The following is a 15,737-nucleotide window of genomic DNA, read 5'->3' on the forward strand; positions in this document are numbered from 1 at the left end:
AACAGGCAGACTGAGGAAATACACTGCTGAGGGGAGCAGCAGGCGGCAGGAGAGGTCTGCGCACCATGTGGGACCCTCTACTGGAGGCCGGGGATCAAACCGGTGCTGCAGAGGCTGCGGGCAACTTCACAAGCCAGCGCTCAACCACTGTGCCACCGGGTAGGCCTAAAATAAATATTCTTTAAAAAAAAAAAAACCCACCAGGGTTCTCCTTCCTTCCAGGAGTAACACAATTTTGACCCAATATGGCTGAGTCCCAGGGCAAGTTAGGGTTAATTAGGCAAGTTAGGGTTAATTAGACAGTGCAGGCAGGGACTTTGGGAGAGTTAAAGAGGCTTCTGAGATAACGACCATAAATTCTAAGAGGTGTTAACCAAACATACTCCAGAGATGAGGACAGAAAGTCCAGGAAGCTTAAATAAGACAGCAAAACTAGAGAGAATAAGACCTTGGACAGGGGAGGTGAACTCTGAAATAAGAGCTGGGAAAATGGGCACATCTGTCCAGAGGAGGGACCGTAGAGATGGATCGGGAGCTGTGGTGGGAGAACCACGGGGACTACACTTGAGGGGAGAAATCAAATACTGTAGAAAAGTTAACAAAGATGTAAGAAAATAAATAAATGCATTTATAAAATAAAATAAAACAAAATGATGCTTTTCCAAAAAAAAAAAAAACTGTTTAAGGTGTGAATATTCAATAAGGTTGTCTATTGGTAATCATTACATTTTCAGAAGAGGATTCAAAAGACTTCATAATGTGTCAGTCTGTGTAGACCACACAGGCTCACAGCCATAAAAAACACCGAGGGGACCAGGGCTGTGAAGCACAGCTGCAGGGGCCGCATCACAAGGACAAGAGCTTCTGAACCCATCAAAGCATTCCCCACGGTCACCCCTATGGAGACAACAGATGGGTTTTTTGTAGCTGGTGGCAGAGGGACACCCCCAGGCTCCCAAACTTACACCCTCTAAAGGGTTCAGCCATCCATGCCTCACCTGGGCGCTCAGCTCCCCCCGGTTCCCAGAGGCCAGTCCAACGCGGCTGCACTTGTAGGGACAGGGAACATGGTGCCTCTGCCCTTATGGAGATGTCGCTGTTACAGGCTCCAGCTTTCTTCTTCTATATAGTCTAGAATTGTCTGAGATTGAGCAGCTTTTACCCTCCTTCTTTGGAAGAAATGAATTCTTTTTAATCCGTCCTTCTAGGAGTCAGCTGAGCAATAAAGGCAACACTAAAAAAACCATCCATCTGTGATTGTTGACTGATTGTATGGACAGGATCCGAGATGGACTGGGAGTAGCTTGAAAACAATACCATGCACCTGCATGGGAAGTGCTCCCTGTATACGTGACCAACATGTCCTCCCCTGTTCACCTTAAAGTTGATTACCCTTTGTTTCCGCAGACCCTGTTTCTCCTGCCATTGTTACAAAATCAATCATTCTTGTGTGTTACTGCTAATAAAAAGCAAGAGGGCTGTTTACTGAGCAGCAGAGTCTTGCCTTGCAAACCTGCTACATGACTCATCCCTCAAACATGTCCCCAGAGGGTGCTGGCATGCTCCTGACCACAGACCTGGTAGTGCCAGTGCAGCATTTGAGACCCACCACCCTGAGTCAGCCAGGTTTGGTTTCTTATATCAGAAGAGGCCTGTGAGGGAGAGCAGGACAGGATAAAGCAGGTCACACCTGGTCCTTCCCAGAAACCCACTCCTCAATGAGGCAGCGTTTGATTTCCTTGGGGTCCCAGGAATGGCCCTGATCCAACCAGGGGCCAGGGACGGGTGCAGCAGGGTGACCCGACAGAGTCTTCTGCAGCTCCTGGGGGCCCATGGGCTGCTCCTACACCTTCAGTTGCTCCCCACCCTCTACATTCACCTCTGGGCCTTGTTCTACAGCACCTTGGCTTTTGGGCAGAGCTCTGGGTGTGCATCTTATGCAAATGTGGGGCAACATATTCTGTCAAGCATGAGCAAACATAGGAATAACACAATAGGAGCATATGAGGGCCCTATATTTTGGCTAATGGCTTCATTCAAATGCCTCCATACCAGACCTACCCAGGTGATTAATTTTCTATTGTGGGGACCTGTGTCCACCTGGACACTAGAAGGTGCACTCAGCTGCTGGAGCTGCACGCTAAATGCCTTAGACATTGGGCTTTCCAATTACCCCAGATTTACCTGCTTCCTTCACCAAACAAAATACAATTGCTCATTTATCATGTTTTATGTTACTTTTTTTAAGAAGATTTACTTGTTTTTGCATACAAGAACTAGGATACAGGCCAAAGGTGTAGGGGGTGAGAAGATTCACCAGAAACAGAGTGGGGAGAAGAACAGGCGGATCTACTGAAATGCCCTGCTGAGGGGAGCAGCGGGCAAGACAGGTCTGCTGCACCATGTGGGTATCTCCCCGACTGGGGATTGAACTCCTGCTGCAGTGACTGGGGATAACTTCATAGTGCTACCTCTTAACCCCTTGCGCCACCAGGGAAGCCCTCGTGTTACTTTTTATTGATTAAAAACAGTATGTAATGGAAAGTTAATGCAGTTAAAGAAAACATACTGAATTAAAATGGTAGTGAATAATCTTTGTTCAAGAAACAATAAAATTCTTATACAGCTTTTATTTTAAGGTTAAAAAAAGTCTGTCTATTCTTCCAGTTCTGTTGTTTTAATTCACTTATTTTTTGTTTCCTGAATTATTTTTCTGTTTCTTATTTTGATTGGATCAAAATGCAAAGCATCAAAGAGAAGCGTAAGGTCAAGGCCGGGGCAGAGATGGGGTAGAGAGTGGCATCTTGAAACTGCTGCCATCTGCATCCCGGGAGCCAGCTCTGCCCGGTTTGCATGGGCCCTAATAAGCAGAGTTGAAAGAACAACCAGTTCTGAGAGAAAAAAACTTCTTTGAAAAGCAACTTCGACTCCGCATTCTCCACCTCCCTCCAAGGCCAGACCCTGCCCTATAAAAACTTGCCCTATCCCCCAATGGGCACAACTTCTCCAACCCCCACGGGGGTCGGCGAACCTCGCCCAGGAGCGCAATAAATTTCCTGCCTGTGAGAAACTTAACCTGGCTTTCATTTTCTTTATTGCGCCGATCCTTTCTTCTTGATGCTGAAACCCAGGAGGGCTGTGTCCCCTGGTGCTGGGGCCACCTTCCCGTCCCTGGGACCTCTCCTCTCCATTGTAGATACCTCATATCCACCACTGGCCTTGTTTCCTGGGGTAAGTCATCAATCTGATTCTCCTTCCTAGGAGGCCCTCGCCTCTGGCTATCCAGCTCCTCTCCTAACCCCGTTTTGGTCGGCTATCCTGAAACCGTGGGCCCACGTCAGCCGACCCCTTGTTATACCTAGACCTGGATTTGGGGATGCCCGTCCAGACTAGGTCCCTGGTTTAAGAAAACAGGTGAGCGGTGGAGACGTCCCCCTCATCTGTCTGTCTCCTGTTCTGTAGCCAGAACCGAGAGGTGGAGACATGCCCCTCAATTGTTTGCCCCCTGCCTGTTGGCCAGAACTGAATTGTGGAACACTGTGATCCTGGGTCTGTGCCCCCTGTAGGCCAGGCCAGGCTCGTGGGACACTGGTCCTGACACTGTGACCCCTGTTGGTTGGGAAAAGGAGCTGGGTTAGCTATGCGGTCTGCAAATTCTAAGCCTGATCCAGCTACTCCACTGGGATAACTCCTCTCAAACCTCGGTCCACTGGGACTAAGGCCAGATATACATCCTAAGTGACTCATTTTTCTCTGCAACACTGCCTAGCTTCAATACCAATTGGATAATGGCTCTCGTGGCCAAAACATGACACTTTTGATTTCATGGTCCTTACAGACCTAAACAAATTCTGTCACTGCGAAGTGAAATGGTCAGAGATCCCTTAGGGCCAGGCTTTCTTTCTCTTGCGCTCCCATCCCCCCCTCCCATGTCTCCCTCCAGAAAACCTGCCATACTTTCTAAGTTCTCCTTGCTCGAGACTCCTCTCACTCCCCACCCTCTACTTCTGACACTAAAAAGACTGCTTCATGACCAGTCATCAAATTTCTCAGATCCTCTAGATTCTCTTTCTCTACCTTCTTCTGCTCCTCAGGGAGCTCCACCTTACCTGGGACCTGCCTCCAACCACCCTCCTTCCCCTAATCAATCCAGCCCTCCTCTCTCACCTCCTAGCCACCATACCTGCTCTCACTGAGATGTTTTATCATTCTATGGGAAGCAATCACTCTATGAAGGAAAAAAAAGAATGAAAAAGAAAATATTTATTATCAATAATCACATCAGTCACCGATTGATGCCACAACCAGAAAATCAAGCAGCAGTACTAAAGACATGGAATTTAGACATATGAAAGTAAAGCCAATAGAATCATCTAGAAATATTGAAAATAGTTACCTGGAGGAAGGCAAAAGCTGAGAAGAGGACTACAAGGGTGTCAATTTCAAGAGAAATCTTGCACAAATATTTGCATCTTAATGACAAACACTTGTGACTGATTCAAATAAAAGCAAAGAGTTGCATGAGTATGAAGTTTACTTAATGACAACTGAGTACAAGGACACTTGCAGCTAGCCTAAGTGCAAAAATACCTGAATACAAGCCTGAATGCTGCATGACATCAACCTGAATAAAAACACGAATATGTCAACGCACACAAATCTGAAAAGATGTCTCAGTGAATTCTCTTTTCCAATTTCCTTACTGTTAACGCTGTGAACCTAGGTAAGGGGAACAGGACCCTCATCCTCCCCTTTCCAGGCAGGTCTTGCTGCCCACTGGGCTCCCCTCAAATGTTAGGTTTGTGGGTGGTGGTCCCCCACCCCAGTGCTCTCTGTCATCAGTGTTTATCCTGGTAGGGGTCATTCCTGACCAGGAAGAGTACCAACTGTCTGTGTGCCCCCAAAGTGAAGAAGCACTGAGCCTCAGATGGGGAACCCCTCATCTCCCTTGCAGAAATTTCCCTCTTGCAGAAACTTCACAGAACTGGGGGGGTGGAGGGAGATGCTGGGGCTGTGTGTGCTCATCCACACTCCATGTTCAATTATTCTCTCCTCAGTCTACACACGCCCAGAAGCCACTTCATCCCAGCGGACTGCCCCTATTCTCCATGGTGTGGCTGTCACAGGGCAGGGGGAGGGGCACCCCGGGAATCCCCAAACCTGCCTGCTAAATGCCTTCTGCCAACGGCTTCATCAACACAAAACATAATCTAGTGCGTGAGACCTTCCCCTCAGAGGAACTTTAATACAATTAGTGTGCAATAGAGAGAAGGAAAGAAGAGTTTCCAAATCAAACATCCAAAATTACCCATCCCCTCCTGGGCAAATGCCCAAACAAGGTTGGCTGAAAACAGGACTGCTGAGGCCCAAAATCTTGCCACAAGTCTAAGGCCCCTTCTGGTGTGGAACCATAGGAAAGGGTGGAAGGGGCCAGGCAAGTCTCCAAGGAAAGGAGAAAAAAATCAAAACTGAAATCAAGTAAAGGCTGCCATCGTCAGCCTCCCCACGGCCTCTCACCCACGTTTCTGTCTCACGTGTCTCCTTCCATGTCCCTCCATCCCTGGTACAAGCCAAGGCCAAGAAGCAAGTGCAGCTTCTTCACATGTCTCTGCCCCTATACTTTGCCTAAGCCCTCCTCATGCTCCCCTGCCTGCCTTCTCCTGGTCTTCCCTAGCTTCTCCTCCCTGCTCAACTCCACCCTTCCTTCCTGGGGGGCACGGACCCTGGGGATTACCCTGTCACAAGGTCACCCCAATGCAGTGTCCCTGTCTCCTCCCGAGATCAGCTCTGCTCTCTCACGTGAGCTCCCACCATCAGGGCAGATTCCTCCCAGGCTCAGCCCCTGAGCACTGGCCCCAGATGCCCCATTCCAGCTTCTCCAGCCCTTTGTGCTTTCCTGTGAGTCTGGCAGTACTGGGAGCTGGGGAGAGGGAGCTGGGGATTTTCAGCGCTGTATCTACCTCTCCATCTCCCCACAACCTCATACTATCCCTTCCCAGCTACATGAAATAATACACACACCAGATATGTATGTTTAAAGATTTATAATATAAAATTGTAAAATACTGCACAAATGAAAACTATAGATAGGTACATAAATATACACACACATATATACATATACATATACATATATTACATGACCTGCACAGAGATACAAATTGACAGAGCACAGAGGAAAGCTGGTGTGAGAATCCTCAGGAGTTAGCAGAGGAAAGACAGTTACAGAGAATGCCACTATCTAATTTCAGATAAGAAAACAGAGGCACCAAGAGACAGTGCTGCTGAGAGGAGCACAGGCCATGAGTCTAGACGGAATGTGCAGATGCTAAGAGGCCGCAGTTGAGTCCCTGGACTCAGGCGCTGACAAGAGAGGCCGAAAACCCTGCGGCTCAATGCCCTGAAGGTCCCTTGGCTTAGGTTTTGCAGGCTAACAGGCCCTGGGGAAAGAGACACTAGTAAATGCTCAGGTGGTTGCAGAATATTACTTTCAGATCCTTCAGGAATTCCCCTTAAGTCACTCCAGAATCACATTCCACTTGTCTCTGAGGGAAGATAACCCCACATATTCTCCCTCTCACCCCACTTAACAGCCTGCTGGTCTCCCCCTCCCCTGACTCCACCACACCATCACCTGTCCCTACCCCCAGCACCACCACCACCAGGTGAGAGCTTGAAAGGGCCAGACTGAAGGGCCAGATCCAGGAGTAGAAACCCAATGCCCCCTCTCTAGCCCTGCGCTTCCCACACTCAGTGCCTGAGTCAGGGTCCCTGAGAGAGAGAGGTCAGGCCTGGAGAGGGGTGCCCACAGCAGGGGCTTCTCTCCTCAGCTCCCAACATCCTCTCCTCACAGGCACCTGTACCCCAGGGCCACTGCCTGCTCCCTCCCCAACCTCCACCCCACATCACTGACCTCCCCTGCAGTTTAGCCTGCTCCAGCCCCAGCCCTGGCCAGCAGCTCCTAACTGCATGGTCTTCTGGATCTCAGGTGATATGCTCTGTGCCTCATCGGCCCTGTGCTCACAGAGGCCAACCCTGCCTGGGTCCTTGCAGCTCCCCAGGCTCTCAGGCTGCACTGGCCTTTGTGGCCCTTCCTGGCCCACTCACTCTGCAATCTTAGCTCCACCCCGAATGCTGCCACCTGGCTGAGGCTGCCCAGGCCTTCCTACCCAGTCCTAGAGGGGACATGAGCAGGCACTGGCTCACAGCTTTAGGGGATTTCCTTCTCAGTGCAGACCGGGGGCTCTTGAGACTCCCTCAACCTGAGGCGGGGTCTGCCCCCTTTAGCCCTGACCTATCAATGTCTCTACCCCCCACCTCCCACTTGGAACCCTCCTCTTGCATTTTATATTTTGCAATGCACATAAAATACATAGTTCTTTTACTGCACCCTTAGGGCCTGGGAAACCTCCCCCAGGGAGAGTAAGTCAGGGGCCACAGTGAAAGGATAATTTAAAAAGACAGAAACAAATATACTTGTAGCAGATAAAATAAACTTCTGACCAAAAAAGTTCACCAGAAACAAAGATGGGTATTATATTTGAAAAAGATGAAAATGAAAAAAGGATCAACTCAATAGGAAGATATACCACTTGTTAATATGTGTGAATACAATATGCTTACCAAAGTGTATAGGGTAGATATTAACAGGTGTAAATATCCATTGAGAACAGCACAATAATAACATGGGAGTTTAGCACTTCACTTTCTAAATGGACAGTCATCCAGACAACAAATCAACAAGGAAGCAATGACCTTAAATGAGAAATTAGATGAGATTTACTTAATAGATATTTACAGAGCATAAAACCCAAAAGCAACAGAATACTTATTCATTCAAGGTGTTCACAGATCTTTCTCACACTACCAAACAATTGAGTTAATGAGGAAATCAAAAATTACCTGAAGACAAATGAAAATGAAGACACACTCATCATAACTAAAGGGATGCAGCAAAAGCAGCACTAAGAGGGAGGGTAATAGTAATACAGACCTGGATCTCCCTGGTGGCACAGGAGGTTGAGCGTAGTGCTGTGGAGCAGTCCTCAGCCTCTGTAGTGCGGGTTCGATCCCAGCCGGCCCAGAAGATACCCACATGGCGCGGCAGACCTCTCCTGTCTTACCCGCTGCTCCCCTCATCAGTGCATTTCGGTCAGTCTGCCTGTTCTGCTCCCCTGTCTCTGGTGAATACTCTCACCCTCCCGCACATCTGGCTTGTACCCCGATCCTTGTATAAATAAATAAATCTTAAAAAAAATAGTAATACAGGCCTATTTCAGGAGACAAGAAGAACCACAAAAAAATCTAAGGTTATATCTAAAGTGTGGAATTCTAGTGAGTCCTGGACCTAGGATGCGACAGTGAGGGAAATCAGACAGGCGGGACTGTCATGTCCAGCATGCAGCAAATCTTTATTTTCTTAGTGCTCATAATATACTAGTTTATTTATTTATTTATTTATCTATCTATCTATCTATCTATTTATTTATTTATTGGTGCGACCCTGGCCGGTGGCCGGGAAACGAATCGTTGCTGCAGAGGCTGCGGGCAGCAGCCTCGCAGCCCAGTGCTCAACCGCTGTGCCACCAGGGGAGGCCCCATTATATACTAGTTTAAGTGCAGCAGGTGTAACATCAAAGCATACCATATAATGACAACACATATGATTGATTAGTCTACTTTATTACTATTATCTATCTACTTCAGACAGTAGGGTACCAGATGGTTAGTTCTCACGCACATATTCTTATTGCCCCCTAGCTAGAGCATGGGAATTTTGCTCATTATTTTTGTTATTCTAAGACTGTGTGGAGGGGGCCTCCCCTGGTGGCCCAGTGGGTGCGCGCTGGGCTGTGAAGCTGCCCAGCTGCCCCCAGCCTCTGCAGAGCTGGTTTGATCCCCAGCCACCCAGGAGGGTCCCACACGGCACAGTAGAGCTCTCCTGTCATGCCCGCTGCTCCCCTCAACAGTGTATTTCGTCAGTCTGCCTATTCTGTTCCCCGCTCTGGCTGTGGTGAATTCTCTCACCCTCCCACGCTTCTGACTGTACCCAGTTCTTGCATAAATAAATAAATAATCTTGAAGGGAAAAAAAAAAAAGCTGTGGAGACTAGAGGCCTGACTCCACACAGGACACTTTCCCGGCACTCAACACCAGGTCCGGGCACTCAGAGGTTTTCCTCTGAGACGCATGTGTTTTCACATGCCTTTGGGACTCAGGTTAAGGCCCTTCTGCTCACTGCACGGGGTCTCTCCCAACACTAAAGGAACTAGTAGTAAAAGAAATAAGATAAAGAAAACAGCAGAAGGAGGAAAGTAATAAAAAGTAGAAGGGAAATAAATGAAATCGAAATGAAAAAAAGAATTCAAAACATCAGTGAAACCAAGGCATGGTTCTTTGAAAAGATGAATAAAGATCAATAAACTTTTAGTCTCACAGAGAGAGAAAACACAAAATTAGAAATGATAGCGATTTTGCAACAAATACTACAGAAATCTAAGGGAACATAAAAGAATATAATGAATACTTATTTGTCCAAATTGAACAACCCAGAAGAAATGAACAAATTAAAATATTTAATATCCAAAACTGAATTTGGAAGAAACAGAAAATCTGAACAGACAGTGAGTAAGAAAACTGAGACAGTAACTTGAAAGCCTTCAAAAAAACAAAAGTCCAGGACCAGAGGCTTCATGAGTGAATTCTCCCAAACTTTTTATTTTAAGGGTTTACTTTATTTAATTATTTTTATTGTGCATACAAGAACTGGGGTGTAGGCCAGAGGTGCAAGGAGAGGGAGAGGTGGGGGGTGAGAGGACTCACCAGAGACAGAGTGGGGAGCAGAATGGGCAGAATGACTGAAACACACTGCTGAGGGGAGCAGGGGACGAGACAGGAGAGGTCTGCTGTGCCAGGTGGGTCAGCTCCCTGGCCAGGGAGCTCGTGCCCAGTGGCTACCGATAACTTCACAGTGCTAAGACTTAACCCCTTGCACCAGCAGGGAGGCCCAATGCTGCCAAACTTTTTAAAAAAATTGATGCCTATTTAATCAAACTCTTCTAAAAACAAAGTTGAAAATGAGAGTGAAATTCCAAACATCAACAGACAAGGACTTCACAAAACAGACCTCTATAAACCATTATCTCTGATAAATATAGATGCAAAAGTCCTCAACAAAATACAAGAAAGCGGAATTCAACAATACATACTGGAAGCATTGGAAATCCTAGCCACAGCAATTAGACCAAGGAAGGATATAAAGGTAACCAAACTGTACAGAAAGAAATAAAAATATCACCATTTGAAGATGATATAATAATTTACATATAAAATCCCAAGGGCTCCAATAAAAAACTATTCACAGCAATAAAAAGAAAACAGTAAGGTGAGAGGCTAAAAAATTAATATACAAAAAAATCTGTGTTGTTTCTACACACAAATAATAAACCAGCAGAAAGTGAAATTAGGAAAACCATCCCATATCAACCAAGTCAAAAAGAGTCAAATCAAAGAGGTTAAAAGCCTCTGAAAACCATGACATTGTTGAAAGCAACAGAAGACCCTAAGAACTGAAAAGATCATGTTGCTCATAGACTGGAAGAACCAACATCATGAGAATGGTTATGTTACTTACAGCAATGTTCAGGTTCAACAAAATCCCTAAAAACACCAAATGACACTCTCCATAGAAATAGAACCAAACAATCATAAAAATCATTTGAAATTACAAAAGACCCAAATAGCAATAATAATCCTGAGAAAATAAGAATAAAAATGGAGGCATCATGCACCCCACTGCCAACTAGTACAAAGCAATAGTAATCAAAACAGCATGGCTTTGGAATAAAAACAAACAGAAAATGGAAAGGAACTGAGAGCCCAGAAATAAACATATATATATATATATATATATATATACACACACACACACACATTTAATCAAAGAAGAGAGAGAAAACACAAAATCAGAAATGATAGCAATTTTGCAACAAATACTACAGAAATCTAAGGGACCATAAAAGAACATAATGAATACTTATTTGTCCACAAATTGAAGATATATATGAATCTGAGGACAAATTAGGGAGAATTAGGCAGCCTCAAGGACAGTACAGGTGGGGACCTCCGGAGAATTAAGGAAGGCTTCAGAGATAAGGGCAACAAGAGGAATATAACTAACTCCATTGGGAATAATAAACATCCCAGCACCAAGGACAACATTGTTAACACTGGCCTTGGTTTCCCTCAGGTGATAAAGGGAGGTGGAGTTTGGGGAAACAGAGAGTGGTTTAATTTATGGACAAATTAGGAGGGCAGCAGACTCATGTCTGAAAGACCACCGTTCTGCCCTTTGTCAGAGTGCAGGGATATTTATGCAAGGGGGAGATGAGAAGGGGTCAGCACTGAGACTGGTGGGCGGCAGCCTGTTTTTCTTCAATAGCTGATGTTTAACTTTCTCTTCCCTAAAATGCAGGGGTGCTCACTTGGGAGACTGGGCCATAAAGATAAATCTATCAAACAAGGGGGAAGAGGCAACAAATGAGGAAAGACAGACCTGTTAGACAAGGAGTGTGAAGATCCTCCCCACTCAGTAGCAAATTAAGTGAGACAGCAGAGAACTAACCAATCACAAAGAGACTGGTGGAGCTTTAGAATAATGAGGGAAAGAAGGTCTATATTCCCTGAGACACGACTCCACTTTGGCTTCCTTGCCCCTCCCTGGCCTGGTTCCCTGGCCTGGGAGTCCCACTTTATTCCTATTCTTTTTCTCCTCAATAAACTTTTTCTTTCTCTAAACAAACCTGCCTCTTCTCGCTTGTTTGCCTGAGCATCTGCGAAGGTCCTGCTTCGGCTTCCTGAGACACCAGCCGTTGGGGGTCTAGAGGCTGGAGCTCAGCGCTGCCCTGCAGCCTGGAATCTGTTCCTGGCTGGGAGACTAGGCCTGACAGTTCCGGTATCATAAGCATGCACAACTCACTTAAAACAAACCAGCCAAGAGCTCACAATGGAGCAAGGACTGTCTCTTCAATAAATGGCACTGGGAGAACCGGACAGTTACAAAGAGTGAAGATAGACTTACCTCACACCACACACAAAAATTACCTCATACCCCGCACCCCGCCCACCCCGCCCACCATAACCCTAAAACCGCAGGGAAGAACGTCCCGGGGCTCGTCCCGGGTCGAGGGTCCGGCGGGTCCCCCTGCCTCGAGGGGACGCTCGGGCCGGGGTCTGGGGTCCCCGCCCGCCCGCGGGGGTGGGGTCGTGAGCGCCCCGGGCCCGCCCCGCTCACCGGCCGCGCTCTGGTTGTAGTAGCCGCGCAGGGCGCGCAGGTTCTCTCGGTACCGCTGTGCTTGGCCCTTCACGGCCCGCGTCTCCTCCTCCCAGTACTCCGGCCCCTCCCGCCCCGCCCAGGGCGCCCGCGGCTCCATCCTCTGGCCCGGGGAGTCGCTGTCGAACCGCGCGAACCGCGTGTCGTCCACGGAGCCCACCGAGATGAAGCGGGGCTCCCCGAGGCCGGGCCGGGACATCGCGGTGAAGAAATACCTCAGGGAGTGGGAGCCTGGGGGCGGGAGGGAGACCCGGGCTGGGGAGACGGGGCGGGAGGGGAGGGGGAGAGGGGCTCCTGAGATTAAAATGGGGCGGCGGATGAGGAGGCTGGAGACTCAGGGGGCTAGAGGAGGCGGGAGGCTGGGAAGGACAGAAAGGGGCAGGGCAGGGTGGGGTCACGGGGTCAACAGGGCTAGCAGTGGGGGAGCCATGACTTTCCTGGGTCCTGTGCTCCACCAGGTTTCCTCTAGTTCCCCCTCCTCAGTGGCCTTTTCCCTCCTGAGCCCGCACTCACCTGCCCAGGCCTCCCTCAGTGCCAGGGCCCAGGAGAGCAGCAGCAGGAGAGTTTGAGACGTCATTACTTGGGCTCTTGGGTCTGGGGAGACCCTGAGTCCAGACTGGTCAGCAGAGAATTTATAACTGGAGGCCCCCTACTCCCAGCTGCTGATTGGCGGCTCTGGAAACCCTCCAAGCAATGGGGAGTGAGAACTGGGATGAGTCACCAGTATCCAGGAAGGAAGACCCCACACAGGTTGTGAGAGAGAGAGAGAGAGAGAGAGAGAGAGAGAGAGAGAGAGAGAGAGAGAGAGAGAGAGAGAGAGAGAGAGAGGTGAAACTGTGGGGAGATGGGGCATCCCCAACAGTAACCTTCCCTGCCCCAGACACAACCCACAGGGCTGAGACCCTGAGAACCACACCCTATACCTGGGATTTTGCTGCCCCTCCTCTCCTGCTCCAAGGCCTTTGTCACACTGTTGCCTTCCTGAGTCCAGGGCAAGGACTAGGTGAGCGACTTTCAAGCTTTTTCGATTCAGGATCTCTATAGTTTTACAAATTAGCGGAGACCCTGGTATAATTTTAGGAGGTTATTGCTCTCAGTATTTACTACATGAGGAATAAAAACATTTTATAGATATTTTTATTTAATTTAGAATAATATTAATAATCATTGTGTGTTCACAAAGTATCTTAAAGAAATACAGATACGTAAGAAAACAATCAGGGTCATAAGTGGATCTTTTACAGCTTCCATTTTTGCAATTATTTTTCTTCTCTGTCTCAGTAAAAGAATGTTGGTGTAGGGTAAATGGTTTTCAGGCTTTTCGGCCCTCCCACAATTAGGTTTGCCCTAACTGATGGGGCCCCTGCAGTTGTCACACTGTTGTAAGCTGACTTGTTTACTTCTGTGGGCCATGGGAGGAGTATTGAGATAGTCACCAAGAGAAGCAGGATAAGAGGCAGGAGAGACAAGGGGATAAAGAAAGCCAGAAGAGGGAGAGAGAAGCCCAGAGTGAAGACTTGCTGGGAGGCTTGGAGGTCTACTGGCCTCCTGGCCTCCCTGCCTGCCTTATACCTGGTTGCTGCAATGTGGGTAAAGCTCAACCGCTGCGCCACTGGGGAGGCCCTGTGTGTTGATTTTGTATCCTGCTGCTTTACTAAACTAATTGATTAGTTTGATTAGTTTTTCTGTGGCATTTTGGGGTTCTCTATGTATATTATCATATCATCTGTGAATAGTGATAGTTTTACTTCTTCCTTCCCTATTTGGATTCCTTGTATGCCTTTCTCTTGTCTTATTGCTCTGGCTAGGACTTCCAGTATTATATTGAAGAGCAGTGGTGAGAGTGGACATCCTTGTCTTGTTCCAGATCTTAATGGAAATTTTTTCAACTTTTCACCATTTAGAATTATATTGGCTATGGGCTTGTCATAGATGGCCTTTATGATGTTGAGGTATGTTTCTTGTATCCCGAGAATTTCAAGGGCCTTTATCATAAATGGGTGTTGTACATTGTCAAAAGCTTTGTCAGCATCTGTTGATATTATCACATGGTTTTTATGTTTCTTTATGTTGATGTGTTGAGTTACCTTGATTGATTTTCAGATGTTGAACCATCCTTGTGTCCCTGGAATAAATCCTACTTTGCTGCAGGGGGCCTTGATGCCCCAGCCAGATAAGACACTGGAACTCAGCTAAAAAAAAGGCCCTCACTAAGATAAGAAAAAGGGCCTCACACTGTGGTGGGGCCCAAGCTCAAAGAGCCTCACACCCTGGGGCTGAAGAAAAAGGGCCTCCCACCATGGGGCCAAAGTTTAAAGAGTCTCACACTGTGGGGCTGAAGATTTAACATCCCTTTGTTTTTTGTTCTTGGTCATAAAAAGAGAAAGATTTCTCAGAAAGTACATTAGGCAATAAATTATAGGTATCAGGGCCTCCCTGGTGGCACAGCAGTTGAGTGCTGGGTTGCCAAGCTGCCCGCAGCCTCTGCAGCGCCAGTTCTATCTCCGGCCACCGGCAAGGGTCCCACATGGCGTGATAGACCTCTCCTGCCGCGCCCGCTGCTCCCCTTAGCAGTGTATTTCATCAGTCTGCCTGCTCTGTTCCCTGTTCTGGCTCTGGTGAATTCTCTCACCCTCCTGTGCTTCTGACTGTACCCAGTGCTTATATAAATAAATAAATAAATAAATCTTAAAAAAAAAAAATTATATGTATCAGTAGACTGCAAGTAAATGGCATGGAAAAATATTTGTTTAGAAATTAGTTATTAAACAGTTTGGCACACTTGACAGTGGGAGACAATTTATTGTACATGCCTGACAAGCAATCCAACACAACAATTATAGCAAGTCCTTCTTTTGCTTTTTTAGAAGTTTCTTAGGAAAGTTTTTAAATGAAGTTAGTTGTGTTAAGGAGTTTCTAGGTAGAAAAAGTTCTGATAGCTGAGAAGCAGCTGGTCTCTGGCTGAAGGCCATATGAATAGAGGAGTCTTCTGATGCTTAGGCTTTAGCTGATAGGAGTGTACCGACAGCTATCAACTGTTTTAGGAAATTGTTTAACTGAAATAATAAGTTTTGGTGTAAGGCTTAGTTTTCGATCTATTAACCTTGAAGGTTGCCTTCTTGCGGAAGGCACATAGCAACAAAAAGTCTAAGGGATGCACTGATTGTTTCTGCTTCGTTTCTATGCACATGATAATGTAATCTCATGGCTTGCTAAAAAAGTATAAATAAAGGATCTGCTGAGCCCCTCAGTAGGAGATACTTGCACCCAAAAAAAGAGTGCGTGTCTGCCTCACCCCTTCCCTTCAGCCCTTAATGTGTTGCCTAGGCCGTCTCATCCTTTCAGGAACCCCTGACAGGACATTTTGTGGCACTGCTTGGTCCTGGTGAATTGTCTTATGGATACA

General features: G+C 47.1%; 2 protein-coding genes across 2 annotated transcripts in view; both read right to left on the reverse strand.

The window, feature by feature from the left end:
- The window catches only part of LOC311167635 (HLA class I histocompatibility antigen, A alpha chain-like), a gene marked incomplete at both ends in the record, with an annotated part of 94,729 nt that extends 81,821 nt beyond the window's left edge, over positions 1-12,908 (reverse strand). The window contains 2 exons of the mRNA XM_084228707.1: positions 12,293-12,562; positions 12,845-12,908. Coding sequence (XP_084084833.1) covers positions 12,293-12,562; positions 12,845-12,908 — 334 coding nt within the window. The remainder of the gene's footprint in view (positions 1-12,292; positions 12,563-12,844) is intronic.
- LOC311188229 (HLA class I histocompatibility antigen, alpha chain G-like) overlaps positions 1-15,737 on the reverse strand; it is a gene marked incomplete at both ends in the record, with an annotated part of 283,119 nt that overhangs the window by 100,652 nt on the left and 166,730 nt on the right. The window lies entirely within an intron of this gene.

Source organism: Talpa europaea, assembly GCF_964194135.1.
Source record: "Talpa europaea genome assembly, chromosome: 2".
In the NCBI taxonomy this organism is placed as follows: domain Eukaryota; kingdom Metazoa; phylum Chordata; class Mammalia; order Eulipotyphla; family Talpidae; genus Talpa; species Talpa europaea.